Raw genomic sequence first — 24,203 nt, forward strand, 5'->3', positions numbered from 1 at the left:
GGAAGGAAGGAAGGAAGGAAGGAAGGAAGGAAGGAAGGAAGGAAGGAAGGAAGGAAGGAAGGAAAAAAATGGGAGGGAGGAGGAGGGAGGGAAGGAGGGAGGGAGGGAGGGAGGGAGGAAGGAAGGAAGGAAGGAAGGAAGGAAGGAAGGAAGGAAGGAAGGAAGGAAAAATGGGAGGGAGGAAGAAAGGATGGAGGGAAGGAAGGAAAATGGGAGGGAGGGAAGAAGGAAGAAAAAATGGGAGGAGTAAGGAAGGAAGGAAAGAAAATGGGAGGGAGGGAAGGAGGGAAGAAGGAAGGAAGGAAAAAATGAGAGGGAGGGAGGGAGGGGAAGGAAGCAGTTGCTTTGATGCTTAAATAAAAACACAAACAAATCTTCTGAAACGGTTCTAAGTAACAAAACAAAACCCGCCCTATTTCAAACAAAAGAACAGATTAAAACACGAGAAGAACTGCCGTAAAACACGGGCTACACACCAAGACTTATTTTTTAATGTCGTCGCATTTGGACTGGAACCGATCCAACAGAAGAGACGTCTCAAGGGGGAAGGAAAAAAAAAATACAGATTCTCACCAACAATGACTTCTACGGCCACGGGAAAATCATCGTCGTATCCCAGCTCCTCTTCCTCTTTCGCGCTCTCCTTCCTCTTCAGCACCATGGGATAAAAATACTGCCATTCTTCAATTAGCTTCCTGGTCGCTGGGTCGGACATCTTGTAAGCTTGGCCTGTTAAAGTACCACTTAAGCCGTACGGACTGATCAACACTGGTTGGGGAAAAACACACACACAAAACCAAACAGAGTGGTCAACGTCTAGATTCCTCAAGAGATCCCCCCAAATCACTCAAATCTTCTTTTGTGGGAAGCCACGAGGCACAAGGGCATTTTTACTCAGAAGTGAGTCCCATTACATCCTCTTTGCCAGAAGTAGGCACCTGATAATTAAAGAGGATTTTCTTCTTCTTTTTTTAATGGAACGGAAGCAGGCTTCTCTTTGCAGAAGAATACCTGATGTGACCTATTTATAGCACCTACGATTAAAATAAAATAAAATAGCGTCATCGTTTTAATTCTTTCCCCCTCCAGGGGCAGATATTTTCCAAGCATGCACCTTTCTTAAAAATTGGTTACGCGGTTGTTAAGTGACTTCCCCGTTGACTTTGCTTGCCAGAAGTTCGCAAAAGGGGATCACATGATCGCAGGACACGGCAACCGTCATAAATACAAGCCAGTTGCCAAGCGTCTGGATTTTGGTCCCCTGAATTTTGGGCATGCTGCAAAGGTCTTAAGGGAGAAAAACGATCATAGGTCACTTTTTCCGTTGTTAACTTCGAACAGTCACTAAGTGAACTGTTGTTAAGCCGAGGACTACCCTGTGCTGAGAAAAGATGGGTGTGGTTTTAAAAGGTGAGACACGGCACTCTCGGCAAGCTAAAGTCCCAAGAAGATACTCTGACTGTGGGACACATTAATCTTGCAAGCATTTTTAAAATAGCAGTGTTCCAATATCTCAGGGGCTGCCCCAAAGAAGAGGGAGTCAAGCTATTCTCCAAAGCACCAGGAGGCAGGAGACGAAGCAAAGGATGGAAACTAATCAAGGAGAGAAGCAACCTGGAACTAAGGGGGAATTTCCTGACAGTGAGAACAATGAACCAGGGGAACGACTTGCAACTAGAAGTCGTGAATGCTCCAACCCTGGAAGTTTTTAAGACGAGACTGGACAACCATTTATCCGGGATGGTTTAAGGCCTGCTGCATGAGCAGCGGGTTGGACTAGAAGACCTCCGAGGTTCCTTCCAATTCTGTTATTCTAGTCTAAAAAGAAAGAAAGCATGCAAACACACGCGGACTAATGCAATCCCGGTTGCCTAAACCAGGAATCCTCAATTCCCCGTCGGAAGTGAGAAACCAGTCTGCAAAGCCCCATCCGTGGGATGCAGGTAAGGGTGGGATGCAAAGATTTTTATTGCTCGTTCTGCGGGCGTGGCTGATCGTTGGAATAGCTGATCATTGGGAATAAAAAGAAAGAAAGAAAAGAAAAAGAAATACCAGCTCGGCCTAACTGGTAGCTGTTTTTTTTTTTTACTACCGGTTCATGTGAACCAGGCCGAACCGGTAGAATACAGCAGGCAAAACCATGCCCTCTCTGCAGAAAAAAACCTCTCTCCATGGAACTGGTCCCTGGTGCCCCAAAAATTGGAGGCCACTGTCCCCCCCAAAAAATAATAATGATAATAATAAAAAAGCCACACTGCTATTTTCTCAGGGGGGAAGAAAAAAAAGCAATTGAGTAGAGCATAAAAAAAAGAGAACCATAATAAAGGGAGGACAAACTAAGCCTCAGCATCGCCAGGGAGAGGTAGCAAAGCTGGTGTTAAGTCCGTCAAATCCCCCATGCGCGCTTTTTGGGTAGAACTTCCTATGCGAGGCTGTTTTCTACCTGCCTTGAGGAGCCAGGTTTCAAATCCAGTTCCAATCCAAGCGGCCTGAGACACTCATTGGGTTAAATCGACTGATTTAAGGGAAACAGGGAGTTCTTGACTTACAACCGTTCGTTTAGTGGCCATTCGAAATTACAACAGCCCCTGAAAAAAGGGGCTTGTGACTATTTTTCGCACTTACGATCACAGGAGGAGGAGGAGGAGGAGGAGGAGGAGGAGGAGGAATAATAATAATAATAATAATAATAATAATAATAACGACTGTGGGGCCCTTGATGCTCTCTGATTTTGGTTGTTTTCTTGCAGACATTTCATTACCCATTAGGTAACATCATCAGTGCTGGAAGGGAGTTGGGTTTGTGAGGAGGAGGAAGAGGAAGAGGAGGAAGAGGACTGTGGGGTTCTTTGGTGCTCTCTGAGCTTGGCTCTTTTCTTGCAGACATTTCATTACCCATTTAGGTAACATTATCAGCGCTGGTCATTTCCACTGATGAGGTTACCTAATTGGATAATGAAACACTAACCAATATTCTCCTTTGCAGGTTTAAATGTGGGGTCTCCTCTGCTTCTCTTAAAAGGCTGCAGCCCCCAAAAAGCCCCTTTTTGTCCATATATCTAAAAAGGCAGCGATTGTGACAAGAGGACCCAAACATCTTCGGAGTGGCCGAGAATGGGCTGCCTTGTGCATCTTGGGCCGTTTCTGAGATAAAAGATTCAATGGAGGGTGGAAGCTATCCCTGGGGAAAACAGAAGGAGAGGCGTTCAGGGTTAACCCAACTCCGTTGGCATCCCAACCAAGGCTACTTGGCAAGGGAGAGAAGAAGAAGAAGAAGAAAAACAACCCAGCAACTTTGAAGATTTAATAAAGGTTTTGTTCGAGGTTACATCCCGCTGAGAAGCCTACGCCACACGAAGCGCACGTGGCTTACCTTGAAAAGGCATAGGGGAAGACTGGGCCATGTGCAGGTGCTCCTCGCTGATAAGGTAGATCGGCTGGTGCTGTGCGATCTCCACACTTGTACACACGTTGCTTTCTCCGTGGAGGAAGAATGTGAAGGCGCAGGACAAATGCTCACTGCAGGAAGAGAGAGAGAGAGAGAGAGAGAGGAAATAAGCAGCTCATTTAATCCTAAATTCAGCGCATCAGGAGTCCTCCAAATTCTATGGGCCTCACTTGAACAGAATTCACGAGATGTAGTGCTCAGGAAATGGGATAAGCCTGTTCTCATAGAACATAGAATAATAAATACAATTTGGGACGGACACCACTGGAATGGGTGTGGGAGTAGGAATGGATTTCCAGAAGGAAAAAAACTGTAGACTATAGGAACCAAGAACATGGGTGACCCTGGGGACACAGATAAACCTGCAAGTGCTTCAACAACCCTCCAAAAGGATGCAAATGACCAGCCGTCTGCAAGGAATATAAATCCTTCCATTCTCCACCATCCGGTCAGAAGCTTCTTGGATGAGAAGCAAAACGTCTTCAAAGAAAAAAAGCAAGAAAGTCCTGAAAAAGCACCTTTGGGAAACTATGACCTGGATGGCCGAGAACCTCTACAGTCTTATACTGGTAGAATAATAATAAGAGTTGGAAGGGACCTTGGAGGTCTTCTAGTCCAACCCCCTGCTCAAGCAGGAGACCCTCTAGCAAGGGTCTTCAAGCTTGGCAAGTTTAAGACTGGTGGACGTCAATTCCCAGAATTCTTGAGCTAACATGACTGGAGGAGGAATTCTGGGAGTTGAAGTCCACAAATCTTAAAAGCTGTCGAGTTTGAAGACCCCTGATCTATCACCTATCTATAATCTCTCTCTCTCTGTGTGTGTGTACCTACCTACCGATCGATCTATTGATCTATCTAGCATCCATCTATGAATGGATCTATCATCTATCACAAGGGTCTTCAAACTTGGCAAGTTTAAGACTGGTGGACTTCAACTCCCAGAACTCCTGCGCTAACATGACTGGAGGAGGAAGTCTGGGAGTTGAAGTCCGCAAGTCTTAAAGTTGTCAAATTTGAAGACCCTTGCCCTAGACCCGCATGAATACAGACGAATGCTGGTAGGCAGAGGCACAATTTTCCCCCACTTATTTTCCTCCCCCAAAACTAAGCCCGATTGCACAGTAGCGAAGCACAGGTATAGAGCTAGTCTGTACATAATGTTCAACCTTCCTGCCATTTTGAGCATGAAAACCCCTTTGCGTACCTAATGAAGATTCCCACCTGCAGGACAAAGCACCACTACAAACTGGAGATCAGAAAATATCAAGGAGCTTGAGGGGAGGGGTATTTGTTCCACACACACCCCCAAACAGAACGAATTCCATGCATGGCCTATCACGGTGCAACAGATGTGTCCCGCCATGAACTATGTCTCGTTCACACTTAACGACCGTAGAATAAGAAATTCCAAACGTTGATTAGAGTGACAGCTGAACAGAGCGTCCTGGGGCACCCAGCTAAACAAGTGTCTGCAAATGCACAGCTTAAATGGCACATGTCCATGATGTGTTTACTGACACCATGGCAATCGGCTCCATGCGAAATGTGGGCTGTAATGAAAAGCAGCTGGAGAATTTACAAAATGCAGCAAAAAAAAAAAAGGGGGGGGGGAAAGCCAGATTCACTTGTTTATCTGCTTGGATCGACTTGAATGAGAAAGAAGGAACGTGCGTACGGTGGAGACACGCAGAAAGGCTCTGGATTTCTTTATTATTTCTTTCCCCAGGGTCTCAAAACATGAAACTAAAAAGCACGATAGGGAAGGTGATTTATGGAGTCATTTGGGAGTGGGTAACATGGAGGTTTCATAACTGGATAGGATAACGTGCGCAGACAATCTAAAAAAAAAAAAATGTAGCAAGCACACACATGGAGAACAGAATACACAAAGCAACACCCAACATTTCTGGAATTTTCGTCCTTTTTTTTTTTTTAAAGGCCCCAACCAAAATCTTCCTTAGAAATGGCATCTCTTCCATCTCTTCGGGTTTCTGCATTCTTCCAATTCCGTTACGGTGTGTTTTTTCTCCACGTCCCTTTTTTATACGGTTATTATTAAATAACGGTTTTCTGCTTAATTATATTTTAACAGCTGTTGTAAGCCACCTGGTGACTCTCTAGGTTGAAAGATAAGTTAATTATTTTAAATAGATGTATGACAGACATCCACTGGGAATGTTTGCCGGGTTCCAAATTGCATTCACGCACACAGGAAGATAAGGTATTTATTATTGTTGTTGGTCCTACAGTCAGCCAGATGTTTAGACCTGGACTGGGCATTTTTAGAGACCTACTGAGTCCTTCCCAAGGGCCAGGGATAGGCAGAGGTTGTTGTTTGGTGGGGTTAAAGAAATCGTCACAGGCTGCTGCTCGTAAGCACCATGTGCTCAGAGCTCAAAGCATTGTTAGAGACCCCACCCATCCACCCACCCCATGGTCTGTTTCTATTGCTCCACTTTGGGAGGAGGTTTTGAAGTATCTAAGGCAGGACGACTAGATTTTGGGACGGCTTTGTTCCTTAGGCCATCAGTCTTGTAAACTCGCAGGATTCCCTCACCCACCCAACCCCGACATGTATACCTTTGAATTAGACTGTGTTGTTTCTCTGTCTCATATGTGTGTGGGTGGGTGTGTATGCATAACGGTTATCTTTTGAGAGCCGAATGCCACGAAATTTCATTTTAATGTATGCTGTTTAGTGTACATTTAAAGTGACAATAAAGTTTCTATGCTATTCTATATTCTATATTCCATTCTATTCTCCTTCCTTCTTTCCTCCTTCTCTTCCTCCTCCTTCCATTCCATTCCATTCTATATTCTATTCTCCTTCCTTCTTCCTCCTCCTCCTCCTCCTCCTCATTCCATTCCATTCCATTCCATTCACTGTTCCAAGTAAAGCTGCGTGTTGCAATTGACCGATGGGGATTTTGTCAATGCCGGTAGTGTGTTCAAGAGGTGCTCCAGATTATTATTATTATTATTATTATTATTATTATTATTATTATTAGTAGTAGTAGTAGTAGTAGTAGTAGTAGTATACTATGCTGGACTGAATAATTATTGAACATAACTCATTACTGAGAACGTAAGATGCATTGCAGTATAGAAAATGCATGCTTTATACAAAGCAAATTTAGATCTACCAAGGGAGCTTTTTTAAAAAAATTAAGTTCAGAGGATTTCAATATGGGCTGCTCCACAGGCACAGCACCTTTTAATAAATCATCTGTGTGCACGCAATAACAGCTTCCCTGGCCTACCTCCGGGGGCTCACTTTCAGTTGCCCACATTCAGGTAAATGTATATAGATAATCCTCAACTTACAACCATTTGTTGAATGAACCTTCAAAGTTTAACAGAATAACAGAGTTGGAAGGGACCTTGGAGGTCTTCTAGTCCAACCCCCTGCTCAGGCATTTGTTTGTGAGCATTTATAATACCCCATGCTAACTAAGTTATTTTTATAAAATTCCTATATATATTTCCATGCTATTTTTAGCAATTTTTCTTGTAGGGTTATATTATTATTCTGTATTCTGCATATTCCTGTAACTATTCCACTGTAGTTGCTGCAGGGGGAGGAGAATCAGGCTCAAGGAATTCATGCAAGCCCCCCCCCCGCCCTTAAATTTGCAGACATAACTATATCAAAAACACATTGTCCTTTCGTATTGGCAAAACCCTCCTGTGGCCCAACACAGTCATTGCAATTCCAGAAAAGCACTTGCATGTGTGCTTCCTAACCGGTTTGGCTTTGCGCGCGTATATACGTAGTAAAAAAGCAGAAATGTAACTTCTAGCCCCCGGGCCTGAATGCAGTTTTCCAAATGATCCCCTTTCAAAGCGTCCAATTAATTGAAAATGTTAATGTGGGGGAAAGAAAACAAGATTAAAAACATTAGGAGTATTTAAATTAAATCAGATTTATTTATTTTTTTGGCTTGATTTTTTAAAAAAAAAAGTACGGTTCCCGCATTCAAAGTGTAAATGCTACGAAGTGCCAAAGTGGCTGCATATTCTTGGCATTTAAGGAATAAAAGGATAGTAAACCTGTTGAAACCATGCAAATAGGTGGCAAAAGGGGATCATATGACCCCGGGACATTAAAAGCATCATACATACGAGTCAGTTGCCAAGCGTCAGATCACATGACCATGGAGATGTCGAGATGGTCGTTAAGTGTGAAAAACGGTCGTAAGTCGCTTTTTTTCCCATGCCATTGTAACTTCACCAAACGGTCAACAAATGAACTGTTGTAAATTGAGAACTACCTGTATGATGGGGCTCTAAAAAGCTATCTATATAAAAGCGAAATACCCCTCACGCATCATCACAAAACCTCCGGAACCGTAAAGCCTACAAACTTGAAATTGGACACGTATGTTCCTCTTGGCTTCTAGGTGCTCACTAAGAAAGGATTTTTTCGAAATGATCATCAGAGTGTTAGTATTTCCTATATTATTATTATTATTATTAACACGCTCTGATGCTAAGGAGTTCTATTCCCCCTCCCCACCTGAAATGCGAAACACAAGCCTAGGAGAGGAGTTTCAGTTTTAGTTTCACAGCAGCAAGCAGCTTTAGTACAGTACAGTTGAGCTAAGCCACGCCCAGGCTCCTTGCTGTCTCCTTCTTGCTTACACAGCAAATACTGTTTCAGTTTCCAAACAGCCCTCAACTCTCTCACACACTGACAGGATGCTAGCCAGATGAATACCAATGGATGCTGGTAGGGAGAGGCAGAATTTTTCTTCCCTTATTTTCCTCCCCCCAAACTAAGCCCGACCACATAGTTTTATAGCAAAGCACAGGGATAGGGATCGAGCTAGTGAAACATAAAGGAATTCCCTATGCACCTTTTTATTTTGTTTCTCGGTTTCAAAAATGTAATCGCACCCCATCATGGGTGTACTTTTCAACATGATATTAAAATATACACAGTGCAGCTTGTGAAAGAGGGTGCAAATCCATATTGTTGAGAATAACGCCGTTTGTATTTGTAAAAAAAAAAAAAATCCTATTTAATTATGCTACTTTAACCTTGGTGGCTCAGTGGTTAGAATGTGGTATTGCAGGCTAATTCTGCTGACTGCTAGCAGTTTGATCCTGACTGGCTCAAGTTTGATTCAGCCTTCCATCCTTCCGAGGTCGGTAAAACGAGGACCCAGATTGTTGGGGGCCAAAAGGCTGACTCTGTATATCGCTTAGAGAGGGTTGTAAAAAGAAGAGGGAATAATCAAGTACGAGGTGATTTCACTGTTAGAAGGCAAGCCACATTTGGACCCAAGGGACAATAAAAGGCCCATTTTAAAAAGCTTTTTTGTTTTAAACCTCAGCTTCAGCAAAAAATAATAATAATTTCAGCATCCTCTATTGTATTCACATTCATGCCTGTCCTAGAATAGAATAGAATAGAATAGAATAGAATAGAATAGAATAGAATAGAATAGAATAGAATAGAATAGAATACCTTTGAAAGGGTACTCCAATTTGAAAGCTACTCCAGCAAAGTGACCCAAACACCACATCACAATCACACTACAGAGTATTTAAAAATTAAAATAATAATAATTAAAAACCTAGTCTAAAACCTATCTAAAACATATAGTAAGTTAGATAGGTTAAAAATGCCACTATAAACAGAGGGCTAAATCACATATGCATTGTTTGATTCAAGACAATTATTGCCTGGGAAAAGAAACTTTCTCAGTCTATTAGTCCTCATTTTAAGACACCTATAACACCTCTCTGATGGTAACAGTTCAAAATATGAATGTCCAGGATGAGAATGGTCTGTGGAGATTTTTAGTGCTCTACAGAGGAGTCTGGTCTTCGCAATCTCTTCCAAAGGTGTGCGTTTACAAAATAAAAAGTTCATAATTTAACAAGTTATGTAAATGCTCTTATTCAAGCAATATGAAATGAAAGCAATAGTGCAGATACCTTAGAAAGGTTAAATTGGCCCCTCCCTCAATGCTTTTCTCCCCCCGCCCCCCCCAAATGATACAGAGCAGCCTGGGAAACTAGACGGAAATGCAGATAAAGCCACGGCATGTTCTTAATTTCCATGTAAAATGTTTCTATTTGGAGGATTAAATAGCTCTTAATTTTGAATAATCAGCCAAGTATGCCAACGCAGCCACTTCGTGTAGACGCCTGAATGCCCCAATATCCCACGAGGTTTTGGCTTTGATCAACATAAAGAGATATACATGAAGGGCTTTCTGAAAATAATTAACTTAATCAGATGTCATTGAAATTCATCTTCTGCTTAATAGAATCTAAAATGGTGACCAATTGCTCATCCTCCAGAGCGAACAAGAATTCCAGTTGGGTAGCTATCGACGTGGCGGGTTAAATTAACGAGTTTTTCCAACGTAGAGCTTCCTTCTCTAGCCAAAGGTTACAAGCCACTTGAAAAAGCCACTTCCTATGCTCTCGTTTTCTTTTCTTTTTTTCGCCACTTCAGAAAAAGGCACCGGGTTATGTCAATCACTCGATGCCTTCGTCACGACTGTGTACCATACGAAACCGATCGGCTACCAACTATGGTTTATAGAGCATAACAGAGTTAGGAGGCTTTACAATAAAAAGTTAATAGATTGATATTGAACACAATATAAAATATACAACCATTGGATGAATGTATAAGATTAAATTATAATGAAATTTAGAATACCTCGCATAGAATGATGGAAAATAGTTTAGTCGAATGAATGATTAATGATTGATAATACATAAGCACACGTTATAGATTGACAAGGTGAGAATTTATACAACTTGTGAGTAATGGCAAAAAAAAAAAAAAGGATAGCACAAAAGATTGTAACCAACTGACACACTGGATGTAGGTAATTGAAAGATGGTCTTATGTTTTTATGCCTTGTTTGTATGTTTGTTGTAAAAAATAAAAACTTTATTAAAAAAAATTGAGTTCGGAGGAACCTTAGCAGAAGGCACCTTGGAGACCTCCTAGTCCAATGGTCCCCGACCTTTCCAGCTTGATGACCCAGCGCGGTGTGTGTGTGTGTGTGTGTGTGTGTGTGTGTGTGAGAGAGAGAGAGAGAGAGAGAGAGAGAGAGAGAATGTGACGGGAGCCCGCTTCTTCACACGAGGGTGGGAGATTCACGTGCATGTGCTAGCCCATTTCTCCCGCAGCCCCATCTCAAACAGGCCACGGCCAGGGCTGGGCTGCTGGGGGTTCGCAAGAGCCCTTAGCTAAGATTCTGTGCATTTCGGAGAACCGCCAAATCCCGCTCCAGGCTAGCCCCGCCCACCCCTCCCCTCCCCGGAGCCCCCAAGCGGCCTGTTTTGCATGCAGGTAAGTGCAGGGGGTGCAGGGAGTCTCAGGGAGGGCGAAAAACGGGCCTCCTGGAAGTTCAGGAAGGGCAGAAATGGGCTCGTTTCCAGCTTCCAAAGAGCCTCCGGAGCCTGAGGAAGGCAAAAACGAAGCTGGGGTGGGGACGAAATGGAGATTTTGCAGGATCTTCCCCTGCCATGCCCACCAAGACAATAAGCCACCCCAACAGAATACCACGCCCATCAAGCCACACCCACAGAACACCACGCCCATCAAGCCACACCCACAGCTAGCCGGCTGGGTCTCCTTTGGTTGCCCTGCACAGGAGAACGGAGCAGGAAAACAGGTTAGTGGGGTGGGGAGGGAATGGGGATTTTGCAGTATCCTTCCCCTGCCACGCCCACCAAGCCACGCCCATCAAGTCATGCCACACCCACCAATCGGTAGTAAAAAAAAGAAAATTGAATCCCACCACCGCAACCACCCAATATTAGCCTTGCACGTTTAGAATTCATTAGGGGCCCTGCAATTGTAGTAACCCATTTAATGGCAAATTCCTGCTTTTTTCACGCCATAAAACAACACTGCCTTTTTTTTTTTTTTTTAAAGAACGCAGAGTTCCTCGGCCCCGTTTGCCAATTTCCCCACTTGCACTTTAAAATTCAATCTCATGTGAACAACAAATGTTTCTTTGTGTGGGATTTCATCATAACTGCGTTTCTTTCCATGACTTGTAGCGTCAACGCCTAGAGGCACGCCACCCTTTGACTTGTCTAATCGTGTTTCGTTTATTAGCTTAAGCCATATGCTTGTACCATTGCAAAGAGTGCAAACATTTTAGAAACGTTGCTTTAAGTTTTGGTTTGGAAAGGCTCTCCGTGAAGAAGAAGAAGAAGAAGGACACATAACTGTTTCCTTTCAGGAAAGCTACAGGACTACAAGTCATGTGATGCTCCAGATCCGGTTCCACCCCCCCACCCCCCCCAAAAAATGCCTTTTGATGCACGAGGGTGTGGTGTGGTGTGTGTGTGTGTGTGTGTGTGTGTGTGTGTAAAACACAATACCTCTTGCAATTATCCGAGCGTGAATGGAAGCGTTAGAGATTCTCCATGCAGCCCAATTTTGTTAAAGGAAAAAAAAAGAATAAAGCGAATTCAGTGTTATCCAGATAAGCGATAAGTCTGGGGTCGCATTTCCCTCCACCAGCGAACACTGATATAAACTGCTTCTGACCACAGAATGACCCATTTAAAATCTATCCGACCCAAAAAAGGATACTGCTCTATAAGATTTATTAATTAGCCCATTTGTTTCAGTAACATTCCAGAGCACTTGCGATAAAATCCCATGTTATCCTAACGCTCCTTTGCATTATGAAAAGTGTTTAGATAATGTTATAAAAAGCATTATCTTGACACTGGGTACACCCGTTGGTGCCAAAACTAGCGTGCTTGAAATAATCTGTTTTGTCTCTTGATATTCTCTTCTGGCTGATCTTATATCTCTAACTCTTACTATTTCCGTTGAGCGAGCAAAAAAGAAACAAGGAAAAAAAGATCAGCAAGCAATCTGTGTTGCAGAGAGAGCTCTGTTGTCAAACATGGAGGCAATTTTGAGACTAAGTGGGGAACTAACAAGCTTGTTACATGCGGTTGGGCCACTGTGTGAATTGGTTCACAAAAGTCAAGTGAAGTGTTAACACCAAAGCCTCTGCCCTTTGGACAGAAGAGTTGCCTATGTGTAAGACCAATACAGATTACAGATAATCAAGAGTTGGAAGGGACCTTATAGGTCATCTAGTCGAACCCTCTGCCCAAACAGGAGGCCTACACCATTCCTGACAAATGGCAGTCCAATCTCTCCTTGAAAGCCTCCGGGGACGAAGCTCCCACAACTTCCGAGGGCAACTTTTGTTCCATGGGTTGATTGTTCTCACTGTCAGAAAGTTTCTCCTTATTTCCAGGTTGAATCTCTCCTTGGTCAGTTTCCATCCATTAGTCCTCGGTTTACAATGGTTCATTTAGTGACCGTCCAAAGTTAAAATGGCGCTGAAAAAAAGTAACTTCTGGACGTTTTTCACACTGCAGCACCCCCGTGGTCATGCAATCAAAATTCAGGTGCTTGGGAACTGGCTCACACATATGACGGTGGCAGCATCCCAGAGTCATGTGACAAGCATAATCAAAGGTGGAAACCAGATAGACTCAACCACCATGAGACTAATTTAAGAACTGCAGCAGTTCACTTAAGAGATGTGGCGGGAAAAGTCGTCAACATGGAGCACACTCGCTTGACGAATTTCTCTTGAGAGCTCAATTGTGGTTGTAAGTGGAGGACTACCTGTAGGCTCAGATGGAGGCCATTAGTGGATAAACAATACGCCATGTGAATGCGAACAGATACAAGAGCCTGGCCCATCTGCTGGTAAATGTCGGTTACTACCAGAAACATGTACTGACAATGGCATAAGAGAGAAGAGAAGAGAAGAGAAGAGAAGAGAAGAGAAGAGAAGAGAAGAGAAGAGAAGAGAAGAGAAGAGAAGAGAAGAGAAGAGCTTGGTGAGATCTGAACTGACAAATTGCAGGCAGCTGGCAGTCGGCAGAAGTAACCTGCAGTACTGCACTCTAACCACTGCGCCATCATTCCGATATTGTTACATTATCCTTGTTTTCTTTTTTATCATTTTTGTCTATTGTTTCATTACTTTACTACAGCCTTAGCTGCTTCTGGATGGTATCTGGTAGTTCTAGCCCTACAACATGCTTTAATTCTTGTTGTCTCACTAACAGGTCCTCTGTATCTCCATCAAAGAACCCTGGGGGCCCAGTGGTTAGAATGCAATATTGCAGGCTAACTCGCCGACTGCCAACAGTTTGATCCTGACCAGCTCAAAGTTGACTCAGCCTTCCATCCTTCCAAGGTCCCAGATTGTTTGGGCCATATTGCTGACTCTGTGAACCACTTAGAGAGGGCTGTAAAACATTATGAAGCAACATATCAGTCTAAGTGTTATTGCTGTTTTCCTTACACTCTACAATAGCTCAATCCACCATAAACATGGCTACCACTGCTGATGGACAGATTACTTAGCAGCTCAAAATTTCAACATAATGTACCTCTTTTTTTCAATTCAGATTTCCTTGTGATCTTTAGACCGCTCCAGATTTTTAAACTGTGTTACTACTTTCTCTTTTTAATGTCAAAAGCCAGGGGAAAAGTAGTTTATACTCTGCTAACAAGTTTCTTTTTGTAACAGGTCAGGACAGTTAATTTAACTGAATGGCATTCAAATAAACAACCAGTTAAAATGCATCATTTCTCCATTCCCTGCAGGCCTTTGGCAGCAGAAAGGCATTAAAAGGGTTATGTTGATGGGGAAAATTTTTTAAGGCTCCTTACTATATAACGCCGGCTTCCCAGAATTTGCAACTGTTTCCCCACCCTAGTTACTTAATAATCACAGCTTTCTATACTTAATAACTCATTCCAAACATTTAAGAATGCATAAATCACTTTCCCTGCTATCATATTTCCAGTTGCATTTCATCACTTTTTAAATTAAGTTTTGTTAAAAGAATTTTTACAGCATTAAAACATTTAAATGGAAAAGGAAAGTCGAAGGAAAGTTATAAGAAAAGAATGAAGAAACAAAGAAGAAAAATAGACAAAAGGAAGACAAAATATAAGGAAATCACATCCAATTTTCTTTACAGCAGCTGTAAATGCAAATTTTATCCTCTCTAAGGCTCCATCATAACTTCCTTCTTTTCTTTTTTTTCATTTTCAGCAAAAAGTCCATAAAGGGTTTCCAGTCCTTTTAATAAATGCAGTTATTGTCTTTTCTACAATTAAACAGGTCACATTTGCCATTTCTGCAAATTCTGTCATCTTCACCAACCATTCCTCCATTTCCCTTCCCCTAGGCTGACCCTTCAACTCTATGGAGACAATAATTATTTGCAATTTATAAAAATAATAATTGAAAAATTGCACAGCCCCCGATAGCTCTGAAGGAGCCGGAATAGAATTGTGGCCTATCATTATATCCAAATACAGCAATCAACTAACAGTAAATCAATCAGTTCGGGAAATCATTTTTGAAGCAGCAAAACTATGAAATGATATATTTTAATGTCTGTTTGCAAACCCCCGCATATGATCGTTATTGCTCAGTTGGACATTTTAACTGTCACAGGGGGAGATATACCTAGGAAAGACTTTTTAAGATCTTTAAAATTGGATCACATTCATACTCAGCATAATCTGGAATTACGTGGGGGAAGATCCACTGACTCCCAATTTTTGAGTTTACATTCAGCTGAGACAAACTGGTTCAAAACTAGTTGAATTGCTTGGAGTCCGGCCCCGTTTTATTTTTCAAACTCAGATAGAACCGCCTTGTAGCAAAATGGGCAGCAAATTAAAATAAGATAAAACAAAAATCCTCTATGAAATAAATGTGATAATTCTGCAGTGCAAGAAACGGTACCATGAATTTCATTCAGCATATAACAAAACCAACGTAATCAAACAGCAAAACAGAAGCGGGGAAATAAAGTTGGTGGTATTCCATGGGTGCCCTAGAAATTAAGCTGTTGTCACCAAAGCAATCACCAAGGTAACTACTTCATTTTTCTGGTCATCCATCAATAGGTACATTAATCTTTCCAGTTAACAGAGATTTCCCAAAGTGTCATTTTAGCATCTTTTTTCAAAAGACAGCTAATATATTTTCAAGTTCTGAACAGAAGTGCGTGTCAATTGATTTTTTTTTTAAAATACCAGGATTAGAGAGGATCCTTAAGAGTCAACCGTATATTTAAGAGACCGGGATGATCTCATATCAGACATACAGACTGACCTATGATATATAAACAAATAAATTGGACAGCCATTTGACTCTTCCAAATCTATATTTCTATGTTCGAAGAAGACATTTCCTAACAACGAGAAAAAGAGAACAGGTTGCCTTCAGAAGCTGTGGGTGCTCCGTCACTGGGGCTCTTTAAGAAGACATTGGACAGCCATTTGTCTTGAATAGTATAGGGCCTCCTGCTTGCGCAAGGGGTTGGACTAGAAGACCTCCAAAGGACCCTTCCAACTCTGTTATTCTGTTATTCAATTGAGGTAAAGGTAAAGGTTTCCCTCGCACATAATACGTGCTAGTGGTTTCTAGCTCTAGGGGGCAGTCATCTCCGTTACAAAGCCGAAGAGCCAGCGCTGTCCGAAGACGTCTCCGTGGTCATGTACCCAGAAGGACTAAACGCCGAAGGCGCACGGAACGTTGTTACCTTCCCACCAAAGTGTCCCCTATTTTTCTACTTGCATTTTTTAATGTGCTTTCGAACTGCTAGGCTGGCAGAAGCCGGGACAAGGAACGGGAACTCACTCTGTTACGCGATTGAGACAACCTTCCAAAGTCTTCATCTATGCATTCATCTTATTGCAGACTATAGATTACAGTTGTAATATACTAAACTTGCCACAATGTGGTGGCAAGGAAGAAACGGCTCTTTCCTTGCAGAGAAATATTTGGAAAGGAGAAGGTTAACCTAATAACTGCTTGTAATGGATCTAGCCAAAGCTCTATCAGCTGAGTACTTCTGTCTCCAGCAGGGAGAAATAGCTTTTCCACATGTTCCACAGGAAAAAGAAATGCTATAATATATTGCTATTCCACCATGGAGAAAGCACGCATCTGAACTGAAACCAAGCCATGGAGTCAACTTTCCCATGTCACTACCGTTAAATATTATGGCAAAGAAGGAGCCCAACATCCCCGCGGAGAAACTTTTGAAGGTTACGTTGATGTCAGCAGGTGTTCTTCAAAATATTATTTTAAAAAATCCATTTAAGCACCAAATAGAAGTCTAGGGCAATGATCAAAACCAGAACATCTAATAACCATGTTTTTCCCATTAAAAGTAGATTAAAAAAAAAAAAAAGCTCTTCAAGGATTCGTTGTTTGTTTGCTTCCCACAGCAGCTGGCCAACCATAATATGAAGGTATGATAAGATTCCAATTATGCACAAGGAGAAGAATAACTGAATAAGAGAGTTGGAAGGTACCATGAAGGTCTTTTAATCCAACCCCTTTGCTCAAGCAGAAGACCCTATATTATTCCAGACAAGTGTCTGTCCAGTATCTTCTGGAAAACCTCCAGTGTTGGAGCACCCACAATTTCTGGTGGCAAGCTGTTCCACTGGTTCATTGTCCTCACTGTTAGGAAGTTTCTCCTTAGTTTCTCTTGGTTTTCTCCTTGATTAGTTTCCATTTATTGATTCTTGTCCTGCCTTCAGGTGCTTGACTCCCTCTTCTCTGGGGCAGCCCCTCAGATATTGGAAGACTGCTATCCTGTCTCCTCTGGTCCTTCTCTTCCCTAGAGTAGACATGTGCAATTCCTGCAACCGTTCTTTCTATGTTTTAGCCTCCAGCCCCCTAATCATCTTCGTTGCTCTTTTCTGTACTCTTTCCAGAGTCTCAACATCTTTTTTATAATGTGGTGACCAAAACTGCATGCGGCATTCTAAGCTAGTCTTAAGAGAAGAAGGTTAACCAGAAGAAGAGGACAAATGCAGAAACCTACGCTCGGGGGGGAAAAAATTGAAGTTTAATTGGATATTGTGTAGATTGTTAGTTGCAAGGACAATCCTGACAACATCTCCTGAAGCAGCCAGCTGATTATTTTTATTTTTAATTTATTATTAGAATATAACAGAGCATGCCTGCAGAAATTTCAGATGAACTGCTTGTTTTTTTCAGGTAAAGCACAGATTGTGAATTCTCCAGAGATTTACCTGTGGAGAATTTTTTTTAAAAAAAATCAGAAGCAATTCAATTATCAGGGCTTTGTAAAAAAATATATATATATAAAAGGAATGATTTGGGCTGTGCCATTAAAACAAAACCTAATATGAAAGCATATTTTCATTATTTATCACCCGGGTAAGAAATGCATTAACATAGTAATAGAGGAATGAATGTTACATTCTGTGATTTATTCTGCTAGTGGTTAGTATATTATTGCGTTTAGTTGCTTCGCATTTGCTTTTGTTCTTTTAAAGTTTTGCTGCCGACTGGACGAATAAATATCGTTGCCTTGACATATTTGCCTTAGTCGCTCCTCTGTCATCATCCGCGGTCAGACGTGCCAATGGCAACAGCGATTGAATCTTGCTCTTTTCCTTCCAGGTGCCTGAAATGTTCATGCAAATCTCCAAGAAGATCGGCTTTTAAGAGAACATTCAATGGTTTGGAAGAAAGGCAGGGCACTGCTGATTCGGGATCTCTGCCAGCTCAAACAGTTTTATTAGAAGGAAAACAGGGAACATTTAGCGGCGCAGCGAAATCTCAGCAAAAGACAGAAATTAAATAGTTTTGAGGTCAGTGCTGGGCCTTTTATCGGCTGTGGCAGGCAACAACAGTTGTCCCTCGGTTTGCTGGTGGGAGTCATAAGCCACTTTTAAGTGACTGGAGTATTTTATCCAGTTGTGATTAAACCCCCCAAAGCTGGCAGTGGATTAATTAGTGCGATGCGGCCCTGCTTCCTAATCAGACAGATCTGCATGCGTTATGACCCCGGTCTGCTAATGCTGCTTGACAGAAAAGGGCCAAAAAAATTATATGCGCCACTGATCACTTTTCTAACCACGTGGTCTAGAAAAACAGTTCAGACGTGGAAATTTGGACTGTCCATGGAGGTACAAAGCGCCTCAAGAACCTTAAGGTCCCCTCAGGTTTGTCTCAAGACCTCATTTGAACCTTCTATAAACCTGTCCCCAAGGCATCATGCAATTTCTCAAAAATGTACAAAGCTACTCCAGGAATTAGAAAACAAGGCTGTTCGTATCTCTTCGTCTGTCCATCCATCTAACCATCTACATACCTTCCATCCACCACCCAACTATCCACTCATCCATCCATCCACCCGTCCATCCATCCATCTACCTACCTACCTACCTTCCATTCACCACCCAACCACCCAATCACCCACTCATCCATCCATCCATCCATCTACTTATCTACATATATTCCATCTACCACTCAACCACCCAACCACCTATCTATCCATCCATCCATCCATCCATCCATCCATCCATCCATCCATCCATCCATCATTTGCAATTTTGCAATGGAAGTACTGGACCAGAATTCAGATACTGTATGCAGATTCACACATCAACAGCATGCATTCATAAAACACAAACTGGAAATCACTCCTAAACTGCCAATGCATATTATTATTATTATTATTATTATTATTATTATTATTATTATTATTATTATTATTATTATTATTATTATTATTATTATCACCATCATCATCATCATTATGTGTACAGGAGCCCTCTTTCTTCCACCCCAGAATTCAAGAGGACACACTAAGGGCTCCAAGCTGGCCTCTCCTCCCAGTAATAACCAGAGTCCAACTTGCTCAGCTCCATCGATTTGGCTGCATGACGTGCCCACAAACCATTTCTTGGCTTGGGTCTTCTGTCCTATTTACCCAGGAAACCACTAAACATCATGTTACCCAGGGTACATGATCTTCAAAAGATTTGATCGGTTGGCATAACACAATGCCTGTCGTAATAATACACTTAGAAGTTTGGTGGATTACTCTTTATTGGGGGGAAGTGGGGGGGAGACTCTTTTCTGTCCTGTTTTGAGGAGAATTTTCCACTCTATGCCATAATCATCTTCAGTATTTTTTGTGTCAATGCATTTCAAGGGATAATTCTTGGTGCTTCTGAGTTAAAGTGACAGGTGCCATGAGCATTAAGAGAACACGTTGAAGCTTCTGAAGGATCAAATTCAAGAGGCAGATTCAACTTCAGTGGTTTGATTCTTTGGCATCTGCAGAAGACGCCAGCCCACTGAAGGGGTATACTGATACAGATACAGATTACAGATACAGTTGGAAGGGACCTTGTAAGTCATCTAGCCCAACCCCACTGCCCAACCAGACTCTATATCATTTCTGACTGATGGCAGTCCAATCTCTTCTTGAAAGCCTCCAGTGATGAAGCTCCCACAACTTCCAAAGGCAACTTCTGTTCCATGGGTTGATTGTTCCCCCTGTCAGAAAATTCCTCCTTATTTCCAGGTTGAATCTCTCCTTGTTCCGTTTCCATCCATTATACCTTGTCTGGCCTTCAGGTGCTTTGGAAAATAGCTTGACCCCCTCCTTCTCTGTGGCAGCCCCTCAAATATTGGGTTATCAAGAGCAATCAACCAATGGAACAAAAGTTGCCTTCAGCAGTTGTGAGAGCTTCATCCCTGGAGGCTTTCAAGAAGAGATTGGATTGCCATCTGTCAGAAATGGTGTAGGGTCTCCTGCTTGGGCAGAGGGGGTTGGGCTAGATGACCTACAAGGTCCCTTCCAACTCCATCAATCTGTTAACCACCTCTCCTTTCTTTACTCGTTCGGCTATGCAACAATAGAAGCAAAAACAAAACAAAACAAAAAGCAAAAACCGCCCAGCAAATTGCTGAGGGATCCATCTTTTTAATTCTGCTAAAATAGCTGGTGTTCATTTTAGTGCATTGCTTGCGCCAGAGGGGTAGTTCGCTCAAATCCCAAATGCATTGGGAGGTAATTAAACAGGCACAAGTTTCAGCGCAATCGTTGCCTGGCTAACGCTCATGCCCATTTGTTTAAGGAAAAATAAGGCAATCCAAGCTTATTGGCAGATATAACAGTGCAGGTACTCCTCAACTTACGACCCCAGTTCACTGTACCTTTGTTAAACAAGACATTGGTTGGTGAGTCAACATTCGGAGGCTTGCCGACTGGCTCGTCTATATGACGGTCGCAATGTCCCAGGGTCACCTGATCCCCTTTTACGACCTTCGACAGGGAAGCCTGATTCAATTAACAACCGTGTGACTAACTTATCCGCTGCAGTGAGATTCTCTGAGCAACCGAGGCAAGGAATGTCGTAAAACGGGGCAAAGCTCACGTAACAGGTGTCTCAATTGGCAACAGAAAGTTGAAGAGCTCAACGGGGGTCATGAGTCAGGGGAGACCTGGGTCTTAAGAGTCCAGTTTTCTGTTTTGTTTTTCACGGATTGTGGGAAATTGAACCGCAGAAACAGAATTGATTCCTGATATCCGCCCAGTTTAGGGGACTCAGTGCAGTGTTCAGCCGGGTTGCTGTTTCCTTTTATATTCCACGTTGCTTCTTCTTTGTTTTTTTTTAATATGCCCTATAATAATATAATCAAATAATTTTGCCCAGTCCCCGTGTGCGCACGTGTTTCACCTCTCCTGTGGGAGCTGCATTGGTTGCCGATCTGCTTGATTTCTCCCAGATTTTGTTCTATTGTACTTTATTAATTTGATTCTTATTGTTAGTTTTTTGGGGGAAAAAACACTTTCTTTTGAATATGGTTTTACATTCTGTAAGACGCCTCAAGTTGCCCTGAGCGAATAGGAGGCGATATAAATTCAATAAATAAATATAATGCAAATATTCACATCAGGCTTTATGTGAGCCATATACAGTTCAGGTATTTCTCTGCCAACGTTTGCAAAGCCAAAGGTAAGCTTTGGCTGCAACTGGCGAGATTACGTACTAGGAAACCAATCAGTTGACTTTAGGGTAAATCACAAACCCTCAGCCCAAATGATCTTCTTCCTATTGGGAGGGTAAAAACGAAGGGAAATCCTCAGATGACTCTCCTGAACTCCTGCAGAGAGGATAGAGAAATAAATCTAACAACAAACTGTCAGCAGCAATATCAGAGTAGCTTGAAGTGAAGAGGGAGAACATTTGTGCCAGGAGGAACCCGAATTCTTTCACTCTTTTTCCTTCCAAATTTTTCTTTCGGGATTGTGAGATCCCTGAACCTCTCATTCTATTTCCTTTTCCTTTATGTTCCGTCTTGTTTTAATGCAGCCGAGGTAAATTAATTATCATCATCTTTTAACAACTTTATAATTCTTTGCGGGGTGGAATCTGAGCAACTGAATGGAGGTGAGTATTTACTGGCTGGATGCCCTCCCTGTCGCCAAGGCGGAGTTTTGTTCAGTGGATATCGTCTCATTGTGCCCAGAGCTGAATCAATCCCATCAGGCAAATAACCCCTTTGACATCATCAATCCGAAAAGAGCTGGAAGGGACCTTGGAGGTCTTCTACTCCACCCCCCTGGTCGAGCAGGAGAACCTAAGTATGCCAAACGGATAGCCAAGTTTTTGCTACTTTAACAAGATTATTTATCAAAGTTGCCGTGTAACATAAACAAGGAACGCCAGAACGTTTTCCCAATGTTAACTGATCAGGGAGGATTCCAAGACACCCAAATGAGCAAAAAAAAAAAAAAAATATGTACAGGCATCCTTGACTTATGATCATAACTGAGCCCAAAATTAAGTGAGACAGCTGTTTGGTGGAAACAGCCATAGTCAGTGAGATAGTGAACTTTGAACGGCCACTAAATGAACTGTTGTAAATTGAGAATTACCTGTATGTGTTTGTTAACCTATACTTTACGGCTCTTGTTGGGTTTCCCCATTCAGCAACGTAAAGCATTCTTCCAATGCTAACTGATCGGCGGACCAGCAACTTAGAACTAGAGCTTCCCATGTCGGTTTTATGCCGAGATCCTCGTGTCCTTGAAGTGAAGGACAATGTGGAGCCCATCAAAGTGGGAATCTCGAGATGAGCATCGAAAGCAACCAGGAAGGCACCGTCACCTCAACTGTCCCATGCCTAGTTCTCTCTCTCTCTCTCCTCAATTAATTAAAATAATGCCCCCCCCCCGAATGATTAAAATCCTAATTGTGTTAACATCCGGGGGTTAAAAAAAAACCCAAAAACAACCAGCAAAGCAAAGAAGGAAAGCTCGCTACTATGGCAGGCTTTCCCGCAGACAGGAAAGAAGTATGGCAAAGGAACGGAGAAGAAGAACATCCGTGCAATCGGGCCATTAAAATAAATTTATTTTCGAACAACGCTCGCGCACACGCACGAGCGCAATCACACACACACACACACACACACACACACACACCTGAACATGTAGTGCGTTTCAGGCAAAGGCTCCTCTTCTGACATCATGCCTCTATCTTTGCTACTTACAGCTGGTTACCATGGCAACAGCTAATGTCTCAATGTCACACTATGAATAATTGCTGGCTGAAAAATGAAGATTGCTACCACCGCAGCAGCTCTATAGTCAAAAGGGAAAAGGGGGGGGGGGAAAAAACCCCAGGAGCTCAAAAAGTCAAAAAAAAAAAATTAAGCTACGGTGGCATTTATGGTACATCAGAAAAAAAGCAAACGGCTCCAGGGTTTTTTTATTATTATTATTTTTGTCATGTGTCTCTCTCTCCTCTTTTTCTTTCTCTCTCTCTCCCCCTCTCTCCCTCTCTTTCTCTCTCTCCCTCTCTCCTCTTTCACTCCCTTTTATTCTCCCTTTTTACTATTGTCTTCCACCCTCCTCTCTTTCTCTCTCCTCTGTTTCTCTCTCCCTCTTTCTCTCTCTCCCTCCTCTTTCTCACCTCTTCCTCTCTCTCCCTTTTATTCTCCCATTATTCTTGCTGTCGTTGTTGTTGTTTGTCTCAGCCCCTCCTTCCCCCCCCTCTCCCCCCCCCCTCTCTCTAGGAACTTGGAGCTGAGATGCTGCAGGCTCCAACTGTAAACAATTTACAGGCTGTCTCTCAAGTGCTGGCACTTCAGCCTTCTTCCCCAATGAAGCCGGCATCGTGCTTTTTCCCCTTTCCCGGTGTGGCGCAATGGGAAGGGGCGAGATGCCTTTGGATCGTCTAACGGAAAGGCCTTTAGGGAGGGTGTCAAGGCTTGACGCCTTCAAGGATTTTCATGTGGAGCCCGGAATCGTCACTGAATCTGCTCCGTGAGTCAATGGGCCTATTAGGATTGTAAGAAATTCTAAGGAATAAGCTACCCAGTTCAGAGGAAAGCAGCAGCCACGGAGCCAGGGATTCAGAAGGCAGAATCGTAAGAGTTGGAAGGGACCTTGCAGGTCTTCTAATCTAACCCCCTGGCTTGAGCGGGCTAAGTATCGCTCTGGACAAAACGTCTTCTTGAAAACGTCCAGTGATGGAGCTGTTTGGCTGATGAATTAATTGTTCTCGTAGACAGGAAATTCCTCCTTAATTCCAGGTTGCTTCTCTCCTTGATTAGTTTTCCATCCGTTGCTTCTTGACTTGCCTTCTGGTGCTTTGGGAAATAGATCGAACCCCTCCCCGCTCTTCTCTGTGGCAGCCTCTCAAATATTAGAAGAATGCTATGATGCCATCCCTGGACCTCTTCTTGCATTAAACAAGACATACCCAGTTCCTGCAACCCTTCACGGTGTCTTTTTTTATCCTCAAGTCCCCTAATCATCTTTTGTTGCTATTCTCTGCACTCTTTCTAGTCTCAATATCTTGTTTTGGTGACCATGAGAGATGGATGATGGATGGTAGGTAGGTAGGTAGATAACAGAC

The 24,203-nt window shown here is 42.6% G+C and overlaps 1 protein-coding gene across 1 annotated transcript in view; it reads right to left on the reverse strand.

Moving 5' to 3' along the window:
- The window catches only part of MED13L (mediator complex subunit 13L), a 146,678-nt gene that overhangs the window by 44,057 nt on the left and 78,418 nt on the right, over nt 1–24,203 (reverse strand). Inside the window, exons 5-6 of the mRNA XM_026718603.2 lie at nt 3,374–3,519; nt 574–768 (exon numbers count right to left, since the gene is read on the reverse strand). Coding sequence (XP_026574388.1) covers nt 574–768; nt 3,374–3,519 — 341 coding nt within the window. The remainder of the gene's footprint in view (nt 1–573; nt 769–3,373; nt 3,520–24,203) is intronic.

The sequence above is a fragment of the Pseudonaja textilis genome, chromosome 15, assembly GCF_049901715.1.
Source record: "Pseudonaja textilis isolate UNSWEBS1 chromosome 15, rPseTex1.2, whole genome shotgun sequence".
Lineage (NCBI taxonomy): Eukaryota > Metazoa > Chordata > Lepidosauria > Squamata > Elapidae > Pseudonaja > Pseudonaja textilis.